The sequence below is a fragment of the Haliaeetus leucocephalus genome, unplaced genomic scaffold (assembly GCF_000737465.1).
Source record: "Haliaeetus leucocephalus isolate CR32 unplaced genomic scaffold, Haliaeetus_leucocephalus-4.0 Scaffold2, whole genome shotgun sequence".
Classification (NCBI taxonomy): domain Eukaryota; kingdom Metazoa; phylum Chordata; class Aves; order Accipitriformes; family Accipitridae; genus Haliaeetus; species Haliaeetus leucocephalus.
In genome coordinates, this window is record NW_010972438.1 from 14,225,375 (window position 1) to 14,242,878 (window position 17,504).

At 51.8% G+C, this 17,504-nt stretch overlaps 2 protein-coding genes across 7 annotated transcripts in view; one reads left to right on the forward strand and one right to left on the reverse strand.

The window, feature by feature from the left end:
• The window catches only part of ABHD6 (abhydrolase domain containing 6), a 19,943-nt gene extending 15,429 nt beyond the window's left edge, over positions 1-4,514 (reverse strand). Inside the window, exon 1 of one of the 2 annotated variants that reach the window (XM_010572219.1) lies at positions 4,331-4,514. The gene's annotated coding sequence lies outside the window, so the exon portion shown is untranslated. Of the gene's footprint in view, positions 1-3,115; positions 3,291-4,330 lie in introns of those variants that run through there. The other variant, XM_010572201.1, reaches the window with a different exon arrangement.
• DNASE1L3 (deoxyribonuclease I-like 3) lies at positions 1,908-12,604 on the forward strand. 5 transcript variants are annotated; one of them, XM_010572160.1, is made up of 9 exons: positions 1,908-1,919; positions 6,020-6,847; positions 8,559-8,647; positions 9,281-9,373; positions 9,674-9,786; positions 10,321-10,433; positions 10,804-10,961; positions 11,801-11,897; positions 12,131-12,604. In XM_010572160.1, the coding sequence occupies exons 2-9, from the start codon at positions 6,716-6,718 to the stop codon at positions 12,257-12,259; spliced, it is 924 nt and encodes a 307-aa protein (XP_010570462.1). In that variant the 5' UTR covers positions 1,908-1,919; positions 6,020-6,715; the 3' UTR covers positions 12,260-12,604. The 5 variants fall into 5 exon arrangements, with proteins under 5 accessions (XP_010570462.1, XP_010570471.1, XP_010570488.1 ...); XM_010572169.1 differs by lacking the exon at positions 1,908-1,919 and adding an exon at positions 4,645-4,819 and having other exon boundaries at positions 6,677-6,847; XM_010572186.1 differs by lacking the exon at positions 1,908-1,919 and adding an exon at positions 4,645-4,819 and having other exon boundaries at positions 6,793-6,847.
• The last annotated feature ends 4,900 nt before the right edge of the window (positions 12,605-17,504 follow it).

The following is a 17,504-nucleotide window of genomic DNA, read 5'->3' on the forward strand; positions in this document are numbered from 1 at the left end:
CCCCACCCCGTGAGGCGGTACGGAAGTCTGGGCGTCCGCCCCCCCCCCCCCCACGCGGGGCTGGACCCCCCCTTGCGTGAGGCTTGGGAGCAAGTTTGGGGGTGGGGGTGGGGGGATATCTGTCCCTTTCCCAGGTCCCGGGATGGGGCTGTGATCAGGGAGAGCGGAGTTCTGCCGCATTTCCCACGGAAAGGGCACAAAGGTTGAAATCAGAGCATGCCACTGCTGCTTTCACACCTGAAATAAGATTTCTAAGCCTTAGGTTACCAGGCTGTTCCCTGCCCTCTCTTCCCAACAGATCACACCGTTTGCTCTCAAGAGCTGCATTTCAACCCGCATTTAAAATCTGCTCTGATTTTTCTTAAAACTGCCACCCAAATTCTTTTGCTATAAGCAAATTTACTTTCATTCCCTCTGGGTCATATATCAGCTTGGTATGCACCTTTAAGATATGCCCAAAAAGATGAGAAAACTTAACTGGAGAGGAGATCAGCTCCTGAGTAAATGCAAGCAAACTGGGTCAAATCCTCGCTGCATCTGTGCTTTGATAAAGGATGTCCTTTTGGTCTGGCAGGCTGGGAGAGCTGAGAGAAGAACTGGTGTAAAGGGCTTTCCAGGTCAGAGTTTACTACAATAACCAAAAGCTTTCGATAACATGAGCTGTTTGAAGAGATTTATAACTGAAATCAAGGTTTTATGTGGCCCAGTGAAGGCTAGGCACAGCTTCGTGCAGCTTTTTGGGGGGTTTTGTTTGAAAAGCTTCCCAGTCAAGCTAGGCTAAGCAAAGATGAGCTTCCACTAAGGTGACCTGAGCAGACACAGGAGGTATTTCATAAGCCTTTAAACACTGTTTGCAGTCATATTTGTTTGTTCAACTTTCTCATGCACGGCCCCAGTCTCCTGCAGGACACGTGCAGGGCAGGGCTGACTCATGCCAGGGATGGATTACCCAGCGGGTGATTATTCCAGGCCACCTGGTGGGAACGCCCCTGGAAATGGTCATAGCGAACGATGACTCTTAAAATAGAGAAGGTGAAGCAGAGACCTGCAGTGGTTTTATGTTGAAACACAGCATGAGCCAACCAGGGAACAAACTCTCGCAATCCAAGTGTGAAGCCACGGGGAAGAGTCATTGAGCGTTTCCTTTGGTGGCAATGGGGAAAGGAGGGATTTTCAGGGCTCTCCTGAGCCAGCCACTGCTGGGACGAGGCCACGGCTTCAGCAGGTCACAGCCCCGGCAAGGCGGCCGGCAGCACCGTGATGACTTTGTGCAGGCGCCGAGGCTGCTCCTCCGTCCCGGCACAGTGGAGGAGACCTTGGCTCTCCGGGTGGCATGGGGGAGGCTGGGGGAGCACGGGGCACAGCTGGGCTCCCTGTCCCTGCGGAGACCTTCCCAGGCTTGAGGGGAAGCCCCAGCAGCTCCCTGGGCACCTCCTTGAGGGCCCTGCAAAGCCATTTTTGGGGTGGCTGCGGCACGGCAAGCTCAAATTAAAGGCCAGCGCCTGCACTGACCTGCCTCGCGTGTTTCACATCTCCTCTCAGCCCACAGACGCAACTCATCACACAGCTGCAGCAGCAGGCACAGACCAAGTCACCCCCCCATCACCCCCCAGGCTGCCGGCCTTTTGGAGCCCAGTGCCAGCTATCCTGGCCCTCAGCTGAAAATTCCTCATTCCTAATGCCAGCGTCAGGAGCCAGGCTTCCCACCAGCACAGGAGCACAGCTTTAATGCTGTGAGCAGGGCAGAGGATGACTTATGATCCAGTCAGAAACAAAATATCTTTCTAAATCAGAGTAGCCACAGGAAAAAAATCAAAATTAAAAATAATCAAAAAATTAGCTGTCCTATGTCCCCAGAAACGAGGCAGCGAGACTTGCACATAAACTGTCTTGTTTTCCATAGAAAGGTGGAAGCTCTGGTTGGATTCAGGCCAGGGTAGCTGTGGGGAACTGAAGCTTCTACCTCACCAAGCTGAGGAGCGGCGTTGCTCCACCAGATGAAAGGCTTCCATGTTACTTTCCACTGCTGGGTGATGAATTCCCAGGGAGCATGGCGGGATTGTTTGTAACCATAACAAGTGACAGCATGCCTCTTTGGTGAAGTGAATCATCTTCCCAGGGTGACTCGTCCCCATCTATTTCCACTCACGTAGTGCTGGCCCTGCGGCACGATGCCGTGAGCAACCCCCAGGGGACTGTGGGCATGGGAGAGCGCCGGGGTAGGCAGATACCCCACGAACACAGCATGGCCCCACAGCCCACCCATGGGACCTGCTGTTGAGGAACGCCTCGCCATGCCCTAAGCAGAGAGCAACTTTAATGACATACAGCTGCCAAAATCACCCCCCAGGGCAGGGGGTAGGATCTCAGCTCACCCCGGTTTGCAAACAGCAGCTCTCAGTGAGCACAGGAGTAAGTAACACCTCCGGGTACTGCTCTGTGCTCTGGGCAGCCACCCTGTCACTCTTCAGCGGCTTCATTGCACAACCTGGAACAAATGCAGGAACAAATGCTCCTGACTTTTAAAATGTTATAGCGCAAGACCTACTTGCCTGTTAACAGCTTTAAATAATACCTTCTTAACTCTGTTCAAAGTTAATGCATATATTACACACATTTTAATTACATCTTTAACTGCTAACAATAAGGGTGTACTTATTGTCACAAAACCCTCCTTATCTGGTAGCTGCAATATCTTTATGGAGAGGCAACTTCAAAGCCTCGTCTAATTGCCATACGTCAAAGCCTTTATTTCAGATTATGGCGTGCTCTCCTACGTGTCAGTTAAATGGCCTCATTCAAGAAACTGAAAACATGATGAGGCATTTTTCCTTGAACTGCTTTAGCGGGCAGGCTTTCACACTTTGAACCACTACTTGAACAATACTGACGTATTAAAGTTGAAAAAGAAAACCCTATCAGAGTCCTGTACCAGCAAAGGAATTATGCCCTGACAGTAATTTATTAAGTGGAACATGTACCTTCCAGAATTACAAATAAAGATTAAGTATCAAACAAGACCCTATTGATTCAAAACGTACCACGTATCTTGCACACCACATATTTTTACCCTCAATTATACTGAATTTCCAGAGGGTCACACCAGGACACTTACCAACATTAGGCTGACACTGAAGCCACTTCCCAGATGACCATATTGGGTCTGCAGCCCAACTGTGAACTTCAGCAATACAAAATAACCCGAATGCTTTGCTACTTATTAACTTGTAATTCCAGGAGACCGAGATAAAATATTCTGCCGGATAGTTGTGATAAGGTCACCGAGAGCCCAAAGTTTATTTCATTTGCCCAAAGGAAACTACTTTTATGGTAATGTTGGTGACCTTGGGGCTGGCCCTTCCTGCTCCTCCCACAGACCTTGCCTCGTCACAGTGGATGTTGACAGAGTTGCAATATGGGTAAAAATGATAAAAATTAAGAAACACCCAACACCTTAAAGCCTGGCATGTGGGGAGTGCGTGGGGCCCTTGTCCGGAAAACAGAGCTGTGGTGGCACCTGGGGAGCCTCAGCCTGGAGGTGCCGGTCCCCACACTGCCCTTGCACACCCCAACTCTACCCTCTGCCCATGCTGCCAGTGCTTCCCCGGAGCCGCACGGTCACCTTTGGAGGGACAGACTTATGGGGGTGCTGAACGGGGCAGCAGGGACACCCTGATGGGCCAGGGCTTGGGCAGGCTGGGCCAGCCTCCTGTGCTCTTTGCAGAAGGCGCACAGCAGCGCTGGTGTCCCCAAGCAGTGCTGCTGTCCCCAGCCGGCACACAGACACCACATTTTCCCACAGGAGGAGAAATAAATTTTCAGCATTATTTTCAGGTGCCGAGCAAAGCCCCGGGGGTGACCTCGTGCCCCGCAGGTGCTCCCCCCACGGGGCACCCCGTGAGTCATACTGCCCTTCAAGCCCAGAATAGGCTTCCTCTAGCAGAGCAGAAGGGGATGTGGGCTTACCCGCAGGATCCTCTCTGTCCATCTCTGCCAGCAAAAAAAAGCCGTGGGGCTGCGGCCAAAAGGAAGTGGCTGCGCCCGAGGGGAGAGGAGGAACCTCTATGTTGCTGCCAGACCCTCACAACCCCACTGTCCCCTAGGGACCCTAAGCAGGCGTACAACATGGGGATACATCCCACCCCATCCATCCCTCAGCACTTTCCTGAGAGCGGAAAGATGACAGAGGGCTGAATTGCTGCTCCAGAGGCACCCACCAGCCACAGCCCTTATAACACCCAGCACAGGCTGTCGGCAAAGCTTGGCTGAAGGACCCTCAGGAGGAGCAGGCAGGGCCTGGCAGCACCTACTCGCTGCTCTAAGCTCTTACCCAAAACGGCTTTGGCATTGCCTGCAGCCTCATCACCTGCCTCTTCTCCCCTGGGAGTGGGGAGAGGCTGAGGAGGGGCTTTATTAGGGAAAGTCTCGCAGGTGCTGCTCAGTAGGAGGTGGCATCCCTCACCCAGCATCATTCCGAGTAGGGGCAAAAACCCAACCCAGGTTGGTTTCACCAGCAGCTTCACCCCTCTTGTGCAAGACCAGGACAGCCCTGAACTGGCAGGGTTCATGAGCCCACACTGAGCAGGTTTTATGGCCCAATAAGGAGCAAAGAGTACATGCACAGAAAGTGCAGTAAACAGAGAGATAAAGCGGTGCAGAAAGGAGCGTGAGCTCCCCATGTCCCCACCACAGGTCGCCTTGCTGCTGCCTGTCCCTGCGGAGGGTGGCTCTGCCTGTCCTGCTGATAACGCCTGGGGTGAAGGGGAAAGGGGAGGCTGATAAACAAGCAGTCCCGGGGACAAACACGGCATCAACAAAGGTGGGTCCCTGCAGTTCAGGGTTAGAGGCCCTCATAGGCACCACAAAACATTTGCTTTTTGACGCCAGGGTAGCCAAAGCGAGCCTGTTTTTTTGGGGGGAGCTCTGGGTTTTGATGACTCTGACCCCAAGGCTGCAGCAGCCATCACAAGCCCTTGGCTCACGCTATGCTTCTAGCAAGGTCAGGAGGGAGATTTACAACCCCTATAGCTGTCGCTTTCCCTCCCTCTTTATTAGTTTCCTCCAGAACCTGTCCTGCCCGAGGCTGGCTCATTAGAGACCCAGCGGGGAGAAAGCACTGTACAACCCTGCTATTTCGGGGGGGTCGCACGCCTGCTCCCCAAGTATCTGTGTTTATTAGCAAGCACCAAGGCAGCATGGTGGCACACCTCTCGCTAGCTGCAATTGCTTCAAATCCCTGACTAGCCAAAATAGATTTGTGGTGCCCACTCCTGCGCTTGTCGCACGCACCCTGGAGAGCTGTGGGTGCCTCCCCAGCAAGACCTGGATCTCACTGCTTTCAGCTGTGCCGCATTTTTGGGAGCCCCACCATGTGCTGTGTTTTGTGCCAGCTCCACCTGACCCTGTTTAATTGATTTAGACGGTGTTGAGAGCCATGCACTGGTGCTTCTGGATCTAGATCTGTATGGGTGGCCGTGCAGGCAGGGCAGCAGGGTGCAAGCAGGCAGCGCGGCTGTTCTCAGGAAAGGGAGGGAGGATGAGAAAGTGCCCTGTAAGCACAGGGGAAAAAATCCAAGACACTTAAAGACACCATTTAGCCTGACTTCTTGTTACACCTCCTGCCGTTATACCTGATTGATTGGGGGCCGACAAATGTGTCTCTGGTTGAGGGCTGGCACACGGCAGAGGAGTAAGGGAGGATGGGGGGATGGTTTCCCTGCAAAAGCCATCCCAGTGTGACCAAGCCATCCAGCTGCAGCATCCTCACTCGAGCATCATCTTGGCCAAACTTGTGTGTCCCCTTCCACCACGCAGCATGAGCCAGACCCACGTGCACACACCTTGGGTCACTAACCTGAGACGGCCGTGATGGGGGCACTTGGCCAGGAGTTTGGGGGGCAGTGCTGGGGGCATCACGTACCTTCCCACAGCTGCACTGTGGTGGCTGAGCCAGCGGCCCCCATTAGCTGCGGGCAAACAAACGTGGCTGTCCCAGAGCAGGGCAGTGGCGACAGGGAAGAGAGAAGGGAGAAGTGGATAAAAGCAGATAGCCTGGGGCGATGGATGGTTCAGTGTTTTCTCACAGCGTGACTTTCTGACCATGGTGAAAACAGCACAAAACATGGACATGGTCAAAGCCTCTGTGTCCAGGGTGTCCCACCACCATCACCTTTTGCTGGGGCTTCTGATGCCCACCAGGACTCCTGGTGCCCAACACTGGTGCCCTCCCGAAACTCTCCTCTCCCCACTGCTGCTTCCCAGACCCTTTCACCATCTGCCCCATCCTGACTCTCCTGGTCTTCACCTCTTGCCTGGGGCGGCCCAGGGAGCCTGGTCCTGGCCCAGCACTGCCTGGGGTGGTCCTGGCTGGTGCCCAGGCATGGCAGGCATCCCACAGCAGGTCCCTCCCTGTGGGGAGGGATGCTGGGGTCTGGCAGAGCAGTTGCTCCTCCAGGATGGGGAGGTTGGCTCCGAGGAGCCGGTTTTGCCCCAAGGCAGGAGTTCAAAGTCTCCATGCTGCTTTGTGCTGGGAGATGGAAATGAGGGAAAGGAGGAAATGGCAATTCCTGTTCATGTTCGTGATCGACACAGCTGACTGCTCAGTTTAACCTCCCAGTTGGCCGCAGAGGGACGGATGCACAAACACACACACACGCACACACACATATATTTATAGGCATACTCGCGGCAACTCATTTTGTCCAAGTCCCTGAAGATGTTGCTCTTCATCTTGCTTTCGCTCCTCAATTTCAACCCATCTCTGAGCCTAAAAATCTGCTCCTTCAATGTAAGGTCTTTTGGAGAAACTAAAATAGCCAGACCTGAAGTCGTCGATGCTGTGGTAAAGGTACGTTCATTTGCCTGGATGAGACAGACGTTGAGCTTTGTGAGGATTTCTTAGCTGCATAATCTTGCACTTTATTTATCTTTTCACAGTTGAATTTCAAGAAAAAAAAAAAAAGAATGAATAATTTAAATAATTCTATACTCCTAAAGTAAAAATCAGCCTGTGGTCGAGTAGTATGTTCACTGTTATTTTAGCCTGCACGGGAATATAACAGAAACAACATTTGCTGTTTCCTTTGGAAATGGAGTTAGAAAAGGAGGAAAACCTCTGTGGACAGTAAAAATAATTTTCACTTTGAATCCACAGAGCTTTGTTTTGTGATACATTATTTACCTTGCTTATGTGCTAATTATTCTGAAATATTCTTGTCTAATTAAATGTATTCTCAGGACAGCAGAGAGTATCACATTAGAGTGTGGTACAAAATGGAAAAGCCTGATTACTAATTTATGTAAACAAACCCTCACCCTCAGGTTTCCTCTGCAGCAATTGAAGATAACTCATCTTTTAAAAAGAACCATGTTTTGGACTTACAGCTTTTGTAAGTTCCCTCCGAGATGCCGCAGTAACAGAGGACGCGGTGTTTGGTGTTAGCAGGGTGGCTGTGCGTGCCGAGTGCGTGGGGAATGCCACCTTTTAGTTGGGTTTTAATCCTTTCATTACAAACAGCTGGAGAAGAGGGGTTTGCTGGGGTTTGCATTTCTGGACCATCCTTCCTATACTGTCAGCAATATATACCAAATTATGGGCAATATATTAATTTCTACAAGTTTCAGGGGGCAAAAGGGGGCTTTTTTCGCATGAGTATCACCCACAAATTTCAAAGAGCAACAAAACCGGGGTCAGAAGAAAGCCCCCCGAGCATGCTGGGCTGCGGAGTGAGTTGGGCTTTCCCATGGGGAATCCCAGCGCTGGCCGCAGGAGCTGAGCCAGGCTGGGACAGCCTCCCCCCCTCTCCCAGCACCCTGCGGCTCCTCTGCAGTGCTGCAGCCCACAGGTGCCAGGACCCTGTTTTCAGGCCGGGGGGGCACTTTGGGCTCTACGGGCTATTTCAGAGGGGTCTGCAACAGATGACTGGGACAGGCAAATGCGGACAGCACACACACCTTTCCGAAGGCACGGCAGAGCAGTAGGACCTTGGGGGTATATACACCAGAAAAAGGATGGAAACCATTGCAGTGGATTGATGATAGATGCAAACAGGCTCTCCTCGATGCCCCCCAAATCTCCTGCTACTACCATCTGGACACCCAGTGAGTTGGGATGCTTGCACGCAGCACCGGGCTGAAGCAGAGAAGAAAATCTTCATAGAAAGGGGCAGAGAGGAGAGAAAAGCGCAACCGACCATAGGTGGGAGGGGGGCCAAGGGCTGCACCCCAGCAGTGGCGGGGGGAGAGCGGGCTCGCAGCAGCGGATCTTGTTGCCCCTTCGCCTCCACACTTCCTTCTCAGGAGCAGGCACAGAAGTTTTTCAACAAACCTGAAACTGCTCTGCTCCCGAGTTCCCTCTCCCAGCTCCTGCGGGGGCGTGAGGCAGCTCCGAAAGCAGAAGGGCTTTGCTTCAGCCACTGCCCCCCTCCCGTGACCCCAGGCTGGGCACCGCTTCTTCCACAAAGGACTTCCCCCACATGAGTAACCACTTCTTTCTAGCCTCTTTCTAATCCTCCAAAACCCACCACATGGAAACTTGCTTCTGCTCCTTCCCCTTGCAGATCATTTCTCGCTGTGACATCATGTTGCTGATGGAAATAAAGGAGAACAAGAATCGGGTTTGTCCTCTCCTGGTGGAGAAGCTCACCAGGTAGGGTGCTCCCATGCAAGTAGGCAAATATTGGGAAAGATGCTTGGCAAGAGCCCGTGCTCTGCTCAGCACCACCTTACTGGGCCAAAAGCTCAGGGTCTGGGCTCTGTCCCAGCTGCCGAGGAAGGACCAGGCTCTGGCAGCCTTGCTGAAGGCCACGAAGCCAGCTCCAGACCTCTGTAGGATATGTATTTTAAAATCAAAATAACCAAGTTACATTCAATTTGTTAAAGATTAATTCTCAAAAGAAAACAGAAGGGAGGGACAGGCCCTCATCTGGCTAGCATCGGGCTGCGGCAGGGCAGCTGCCTTTCTGCAGGGTTAGGAATTGCTTTAGATTGGGGATTGCCTGTCTGGACTGAGAGTCCAGAGGAAAGAGCAGCATATGCTTGGCTGGACGTGAGACCCAGCTGAAAGAGGGACAGAGGCCGCGATAAGAAGGAGGGGGTAGAATGAAAATGCCAGCGATGGAGCACAGGTCCAGACCACAGGTCCCGAGAAGGGTTTATTTTCTCTACCTGCCTCTGAGGTCAGGCAGGCAACATCCCATACTCTTGGGCAGAGGCAAAATTATCTCCTCCTCAGTGCCTTGTAAATACAGAAATAAGCTCAGGAACACCACTTTCCTTCCAGTCAGCTGAAGGGGCCGAAGGAGGAATACAGCTGCGTGATCAGCGAGAGGCTGGGACGGAAGAGCTACAAGGAGCAGTACGCCTTCCTCTACAGGTAAGCGAGCTGCCCGTGCCAGCAAGCCAGCCCCTTACTCTGCCCTGCCGTGTCGCAGCCCTGTAGAGACAGACTGGACGTGGTGGTGATGGCTTTGCTCCGAGGGAGCTCCAAGGTGCAGGCTGTGCGGGTGGGATGGGCTGTGCCTGGCCGTGGGGATCGTCCCAGGCGCAGCCACCAGCCTGGCTGTATCCATCCTGGACCATGGCCCAGGGTCCGGGTCGGAGCACGGAGTCGGTGTTAGACACGTCCTGGTGAGCCACGAGCGTGACATCCCCTATCCTGTTTATTCTGCTGCAGGCAACATCTGGTATCGGTGAAACAAACCTACCAGTACCCTGACACCCAGCCTGGGGACCAGGACGCCTTCTCCAGAGAGCCCTTCAACATCTGGTTCCAGTCACCAAAAACCGGTGAGATGTTTCAGAAACAAATTGTTCTCCCACTGACGAGTCTCACAGAGCAAGACAGTGCCGGCTGGCCCCAAGCGCGTGGTGGGGGCAGGCGAAAGGGGCCGCATCCTGACCCCACGCTGCATTTCCTTACAAGAGCAGCATTTGCCTTTGGGGCTGTCGCCTCCAGCATCGCCCGCAGGCCAGCACACGCCGCAGCCCCAGGAAAGCCTCTGCCTCCGCCACGGGCGGTGGGTTGGCAGATGCGCTCCGTGCCGCCGGCACGGCCGCGGGAGCAGCTATTGCGGTGGGTGTCGGGGCAGGGCTTGCCTTGCCCTGACGCAGCACCTCACCGCGTCGCAGCTCAGCCTCGGCTGGGCGGCCAGTGGGGAGCACTGTGCAATTACACAGCAATCGCCTCCGATCCACGGCCAGAACGGAAGCTGTTTCTTCTTCAGAAAAACCTTCTTGCTTCCAAGTCAGTCTCTGTTTCTTTGTGATTCATTGCGTGTTTAACCGTTACATTTTTTCCTGTTCTTTTGCCTTGTTTTTAAGCTGTCAAAGAGTTTGCTGTAATCCCTCTGCACACCACACCGGAGACAGCAGTACGGGAGATTGATGAGCTCTATGATGTGTATTTAGACGTAAAACAGCACTGGAAAACCGAGGTTAGTTGACACATCTATGTTACTAACAGCAGCTTTGGTACTGAGTCACCGGGCATGCTATTCGCTACTCACAGCCTGATAGCCTGAAAACCATTGATAACAAACCCCAGATCTTGAGTATCTTTCTGATGTATTTTAATTGAGTTCTCCACATTTTAATTGGTAAACTTGATCTCCCAATAAAACTGCTGTTTTATCAGCATGCCTCGGTAGCGCGCCCAGCAGAAAGAAGCCCCACTGCACTCAGTAAGAGCTTGCTATCTGAGCTGTATGGGCTATTGGGAGCATCTGTTGACCCTAAAAGTCCTTGCCGGTCTTCTTTTGAAAAGCTGACCTCATGATTACTTTTGAAAACCCTCCTACCTTCCAGAACTTCATCTTCTTGGGGGACTTTAACGCTGGATGTAGCTACGTTCCCCAAAAGCAGTGGAAGAACATCCGGCTGAGGACTTACTCTGAATTCGTCTGGCTAATAGGTGACAAAAATGACACTACGGTGAAGATAAGCACAAGCTGCCCGTATGACAGGTAAAGGGTTCACTGCCAAACCATTCCCTGTTTATGACTTTCTGGGAAAAAAAAAATATATGGAAAGGTGTCAGTGACTGTCAGATAAAGCAAACGTGCATGAGGCCTTGAAAGATAAAACAGTGTCCAGGGGGAAATGAGATCTGAATACTTACAGTCAGGAGCTTAGGTGGAGATAAATGACAGGCAATTATGCAGCACTTCTCATCTGCAGGGAGCCCTGCAGACATCCAGACAGAAGGTGCTGCTGCCTCCTCCGTGCCGGCTTTGCGCCATGGTTTTTGCTCTTGCATTCGTAATTTGGATTGACAAATGCAAAGTCTGGTTCTGCTCAGGAGGTGGGATGGCTCGCCTTCCCCGGCCACGTGGCGAGTCCTGCTGCTACTTGCGGCTCCCTCAGCAGGGACAATAAATACATTGGCTTATTAGAGCCCAGAGTAAGACAATGCTTAAACCTCTTGCAGAACAAGCTTCTGGATCAAAGCAGGACTTCACTAAGACTCCAGTCATTGGTGTCCTATGATTTTTGTATCCATCCAAAGTACGGCTTTGAGCTTTGCAGCACTGTTGGTGTGGGTTTAGGTACAAGTCATTTAATATTGGCTTCCCAGGCCAATGCACACCAAGATATTTAGGTGCCTCACTGCCGAGGAAAGCTATCAGCCAAACTCAGCAGAAAGCAGGTGCTGGCATCACTGAGTAGGCAGGCCACGGCTAAGGACAAACCATACGTAGCTGTGACTCCATCAAGGCCACCTCCCTGGCCACCAGCTCGGTCCAGTGAGGTGGCTGCTGGTCGGGCACCCCGTAACAGCATCCCATTCCCTTGCTCCTTGCAGGATCGTGGTCAGCGGGCAGAAGCTCATCCAGGCCATCATGCCACACTCTGTCAACATCTTTGATTTCCAGAAGGACTTTCAGATGACTGAGGAGCAGGTAGGCACAGCACGGCCTCTCCAGCAGTGGGACAAGGGCTAACAGAGGAGCACAAAGCCTATGGTATCCAGGCAGTTTTGAACATGGTCTTGTCCATAAAACCACTGCATCCTCCCAAAGGGATGCAATGCTCACATTGCACCTCCCCACCGTGGTGGTGAAACCCCCTGGCACAGGGTTTGGAAAGAGCATGGGTGACCAGCTCCCAACCCCTCTGTGCCCTTGTCTTGCAGGCGCTGGGGGTGAGCGACCACTTCCCAGTAGAGTTTGAGTTAAAACCAAAAGGCGGCTTCTTCAACTGGCTGAAATCACAGTTTTCAAAGAAGAGGAGACCAAGAAAGAGCCGCCACTCAAGCTCATGAGCATGCTGAGTCATGGCGTGGAAATGCACGGATGCCAATAGATCTTGTAGAAGACTAGTGTAGATATACTCGCAGCAAGTGCAATATTTAGTGGAAAAACCCCAATTATTTTGTTAAAGTTCAAGTATTTTGGGTAAGAAGGCAAATTTTACCTTCAGGTTATCTTCTTCATTGTATGCAAAAATGAATCAGCTAGAAGCACCGTACTATACTTACTGCACTGATCACAAATGTAAGGAGCTACTGCAAGGGTAAAATACTTGTGTGTGCTTTGTCTGTAACACCTGAAGGGCAGGGATCTCCACACATTCCTGTGGGCTCTGGACCTCTGCCATTCCTCTGCAGGGGCAGGAGGATTAAAAGAACCTTTCTGCATCGTGTGTGTGTGTGCATGCTTCAGAGCTGCAACTGGCAGGACACAGGTCTGCGGTGATTTGCAATGTAAAACGTTGCTGAACTTAATTTGCTCGGTGTGGGTTTGAAACTGCTTACAGCATCAAGGGCTTGGGGAAGGACAGAAATTAAAGGCAGAGGGACAGGCGGTGAGAGCCCCTTTTCTGCACTAACCCAGCCAGGAGCAGCAGGAAGAGAGCGCCGGTGGTTCTCACCTCTGCCTGCCTGCAAACCTCAGGTGAGAAGTCCTGCGGATCCCAGGTGACAGCGCTGCCAACAGAGAGTGTCATAAAAGTTACATTAAAATCTGATTTCAGCATCCTGACGTGGAAGTGAGCTGCATCTCCTCCTGCAAAAAACCTCCATGGCAGCCTAAAGTTCTCCAACGAACCAGACTTTAACGACGGTTATTTAACATAGTGGTGCAGCGATACGTTTTCTCAGCTCAGCCCACAGGCTGTATTTAGTGCAAACCAAACCCTGTCACACAGATGGCATCTGCAAAGTGAGAATAATCCAACTGTTCGTAGAGGTAAATATTCATCTCCCTTCTTCAACGCTCCCCGATTTGGCTGCTGACATGGCAGGGAGGACTAGCGAACGAGATGATAGGCTTTTAGGGGAGGAAAATAGTTTGGCCTTTGCAAAACTCACTGTCTGGGGAGAAAGAATTTGAGGAAAGAAACTAAACTGAGAGATTATCATCCCGGGGGAGGGGCATGCAGGGCAGGCAACAAATCCTCTGACTTTCAGTAGCAATTCATCTTGAAACGATACAGCATTTCATAAGCTCCCTTGGTTATACTCCAGTCAAGGCAAAAGGAAAGAGCCTGATTTAGAACAAATATTTACACTGGGATTTTTATAGAAATGCCACTGTCTGGCTGACAGCAGCGATGGTTCATGTGAAGGTTGAAATCAGTCTAAGTATCTGGCCTCATGTCTTAGTTCTACATAAGTCCCTACTCTTTCCTGGCTTTCAGAAAGCAGCAGTGCACAAAGGAATAAATCACACTCCGGGAAAGAAATAATGGATAAATTTAATCATGAAAAATATGTAATTACGACTAAGTTTTACTGAAAATCTTTGTCCTTCTTTGTGACATTAAATATAATCCTTTACCCAACATTTGAAGCTAAGAGATGTGGCCAGAGAGTAGCTGCTGCAGCAGCTGCAGCCTCGGGCATGATGTTAGTGGCTGTCAGTCTAGAGATGCTATTGCAGAGAGAATGAGCGTTTGACCAGCAGAGAGACATCTTAATGCAAAATCATGCTCCTCTGTGGAGAGCTGGGATGCACTTTTGTGGGACTCAAAGCAGACAGACAGCATCTGTGGCTGGTTCATAATGTTTGATAGGGGCTGGAAGGTGTCCAAACCTCATACAGTCAGCACAGTCGGTCTCTATAGATATTCCTGTGTTTATTCCATGCATTCATTAGACAATATTATAATTACATCCTGAAATGCTTAACAGTTCATGTCATCTCTAGATTTCCCCCCCCGGGGATCATTACCCAGCTGTCCCAGCTGCAAAGGGGTTTTTAAGTTGTCCCAGCCTGCACGAGCCTCAATGTATTCTGCAGCCAGAACAAAGTTTCTCTTTCAATCAATGAGGCTTCTTGAGCTTGATTTACGATCAGACAGAAGTTTTACACTGGGAATCCAAAATGGCCTGAAGAGACTTTGTCTCATGCAAGCCAGGTCTCAGATCATGGCAGGGAGAGAAACAAAGAGGCTCTTCAGAAGCTGAAAACTCTGTTTCCTCCACAGCAGCCCTGGCCAGGTGAGAACAGAGAGCAGATAGGGTTCAGCTGAACAAAAAGTGCTGAGACACCCCAAACCCTCAGGTTTGGCTCCTTGGGAAGCCCTTCTCCAATGCATGATGCTGGAGGCATCCTCGCTTCCCACAGACCTGAGGTCTCCACCACCCCACAGAGACCCCCCTCCCCAGCCCCACGGGAGGTCCCTGCTGCCCTGCACCGGGGATGGGGCCAGGGCTGCCCCTCGTCCTGCAGAACCCCAGGTAAGTATGGGTTTTGCTGCCCTGGGGGAGCGAGTCCCTTGGCAGGGAAACCCCCAGGAACCCACCGCAGCAGCCTGGGGCAGGACTGCCATTTCTCCATAGCCTCCATCATCTCCACCTGCACCTTGGACTCATCTGAACAGGGCTCGTGTCCTCTTCCTGGCCCTGGCAGTGCTCCCCACTAACCCTGGAGGGCCCCGACACCTCTGTGCCTGTGCCACAAGATGAGAGACCCTTTGGACCCAGGCAAGGCCCTACATACCTCCTTTTGCCTCCTTTTAGGTACTGGCAGCAATGAGGACACAGGAGAGCTAGTACAAAACCCCACAGGGACCCACCTGGCTTGTTTGTTTGGGGTCTGTACATCCCCAGACACAGACTGGTGGAGCATGCACTGTGATTGAACATGCAGCATTACGGGAACATTAAAAAATTATATATAAACCATCATCAATCAAACATGCTGGGATGTGCCATTTAACAAACTGCACAGAAGGACAGGGGTCAGCAGGACCAGGGACTGTCCCCTCTGCATCACAGCAAGTGTCCCCAGCTCTTAAGCCCTTTGGCGTGGCAATACCCACGTGTACCACAACGTCTCTTATTTAGGTTTACATCTACGTTCGTTTTGCCTTCCTGAAAGTTTAACTGTGCACAAATAAACACAGACACAAGCAATTCAAGCCTCAACACCCTCCAAAGCTCCCACTGCTTCCTCGCCATGTGGGCAATGGGTGAACAGAAGCAGGTGCCAAAGCCGCCACTGACGGGGTTTGGGCTGGGACCTGTACGCATCCTGTATCTGGACATACAGATGTACACGTCTACAGGTGTACGACCACTTGCAGGTGTGCAGCAAGCAATTGAGCTGCAGCCCCGAGAAAGGCTGTGTTGCACTATCGCACTGCAGGACCAGTAGCACTGACAGCAATATCAAAGACAGAAAAATTAAAGAGTCTACCAGCATGGGACTACCAAAAGCAGCAGTTGGTCCGAGTCTGGCTGTTTCACGGCTCCCTGGGCATCTGGAGGGATCGTGGGGAGAAGCTCGGTGCCCCAGGCTGGACTTGGCCACTCACTGATGGAGCATCTGCTGCGGAAAAGGACCGAGAGCAGAGCAGGGACTCCCTGGGCAGTGCTCGCATGGCACCCGCGGGGACCTTGTTTTCAATCTCCCTGCAGCGGAGTGCTCGGTGGTCCCTGGTAGGGCTTTTCTCTGCCAAGCAAGCCAAGGAGATAGAGAGCAGAAGCTGAAGACAGCAGTCATCTTTTCCCAGCCTTTATTCAAAACGGAAAACAATGTGAAAATTCACTGTTTTGTTTTGTTTTTTTCCCTCCACCTATGGGTCATTAAAAGTATTTCCACAACCTCTGTCAGCCCCTTGCCCAGGATAACGCAGGTTTCTCCCTCTGCAAGGGCATCCAGCCACCCCGCCGTGCGGGGCCGCGCACGCATTAAATATTATTAGGGCCCCCTCTGGTGGCACCGCTATAAATCCAGCATCGGGCCGGGGGGGGGGATGTCCCCACCGTATTTAGACGCAGACGCCCCAGCACAGCCGGCAAACCCAGCTCCGGCAAGGAAACACTACTCCAGCCTTGGCTGGGAGCTCTTGGATGTGCGTTCCCGTACACGTCTCTAGACAAACCTTTTCTTATTCACTGTCGAGAGCCAGCCCGCAGCTCACCCCGAAGCATCCCTGGTCTCGCTGTGTCTGTAAATGAGTTTTGCAACAAAAAAGGTAGCACGTTTTTTTTGCTCCAGGCCTGTTTATTCATTGCCCACAGTTGTAGGAAACACGCTGCTATGACCTTTACGAAATTGTCCTGCTTGCAGGCGGCAGCTCCCAGGACCAGGTAGGTGCTGGCAGGTTACGGGGCACATCCACCGGGGGACTCCTTGGTGTCCCTTGCCATACCTGCACCAAGAGCATCAGGGCAGCTGGTTTAGCCCACCAGCAATCACAGCCTTTCCAGTCTGCTTGACCCCTCGGGACCTCTTTCAGCAACTCCGCTTCTCCCCTTGGTGGTTTGTACCTGGTTTTAGGAGCGTCGCGAGGCCGCTCCAGCACCAGCGCGACCATCCCCTCTGTGCCGTGCCCGCCTGCGGCAAATGCCGCCGACCCCCTTCTCCGGTGCTGGGGGAAACTGCAATTTGGGTCAGGGGCTCTTTCTGCAACCCCCGGGGCCAGATTTATCCCACGTTCCTCTCCACCGTCCCAAGGGTTAAGCGACACCACCTCTCCACTATCACCTGGTATAAAACTATGAACGCCCTTTCTGTGCGCTCTGGTTTTCTAGCTGGTGCGAAAAACAAGGTTAAATACATTAAAATGTGTCATTTTAAATGTAGTGCCTCAGCTGTTAGTGTTTGCAGGGTATTTTCTGTTAGTCAGGAGACAGATTTATAGGAATTAATTTCCATATTGGCAAAGTAACCAGAAACTTCCCTGAAAAATTCTGCAAATGCTGGCATTTGAGACGTGCCCACTTTCTGTGCGTCGCAGCTGGGAGGAGGGCCTGACCCCAGCCATTTTCAGTGAAGCCAGATGCAAAATCTCACCCTCCCCCCCCAAAATACCCTAGCAGGACGTCACTGTCAGAAAGAAATACCCTCCCAGCAAGGCCAGCTCTTCCACAGGGCTCAGAGGATTCACAGACTTCCAGCTAAGCATGGATGTAAATATTTGCAGTACCAAGGTCCTGCAGAAAGGCAGTTCATCACAGAAAAGAGCTGTCAAACATACCTCTAGGTCCCACTAAATTATATTTTGCCTATCAATTTTTTTTTATAAATCACATATATTAGCCTTTCATTCATGTTATA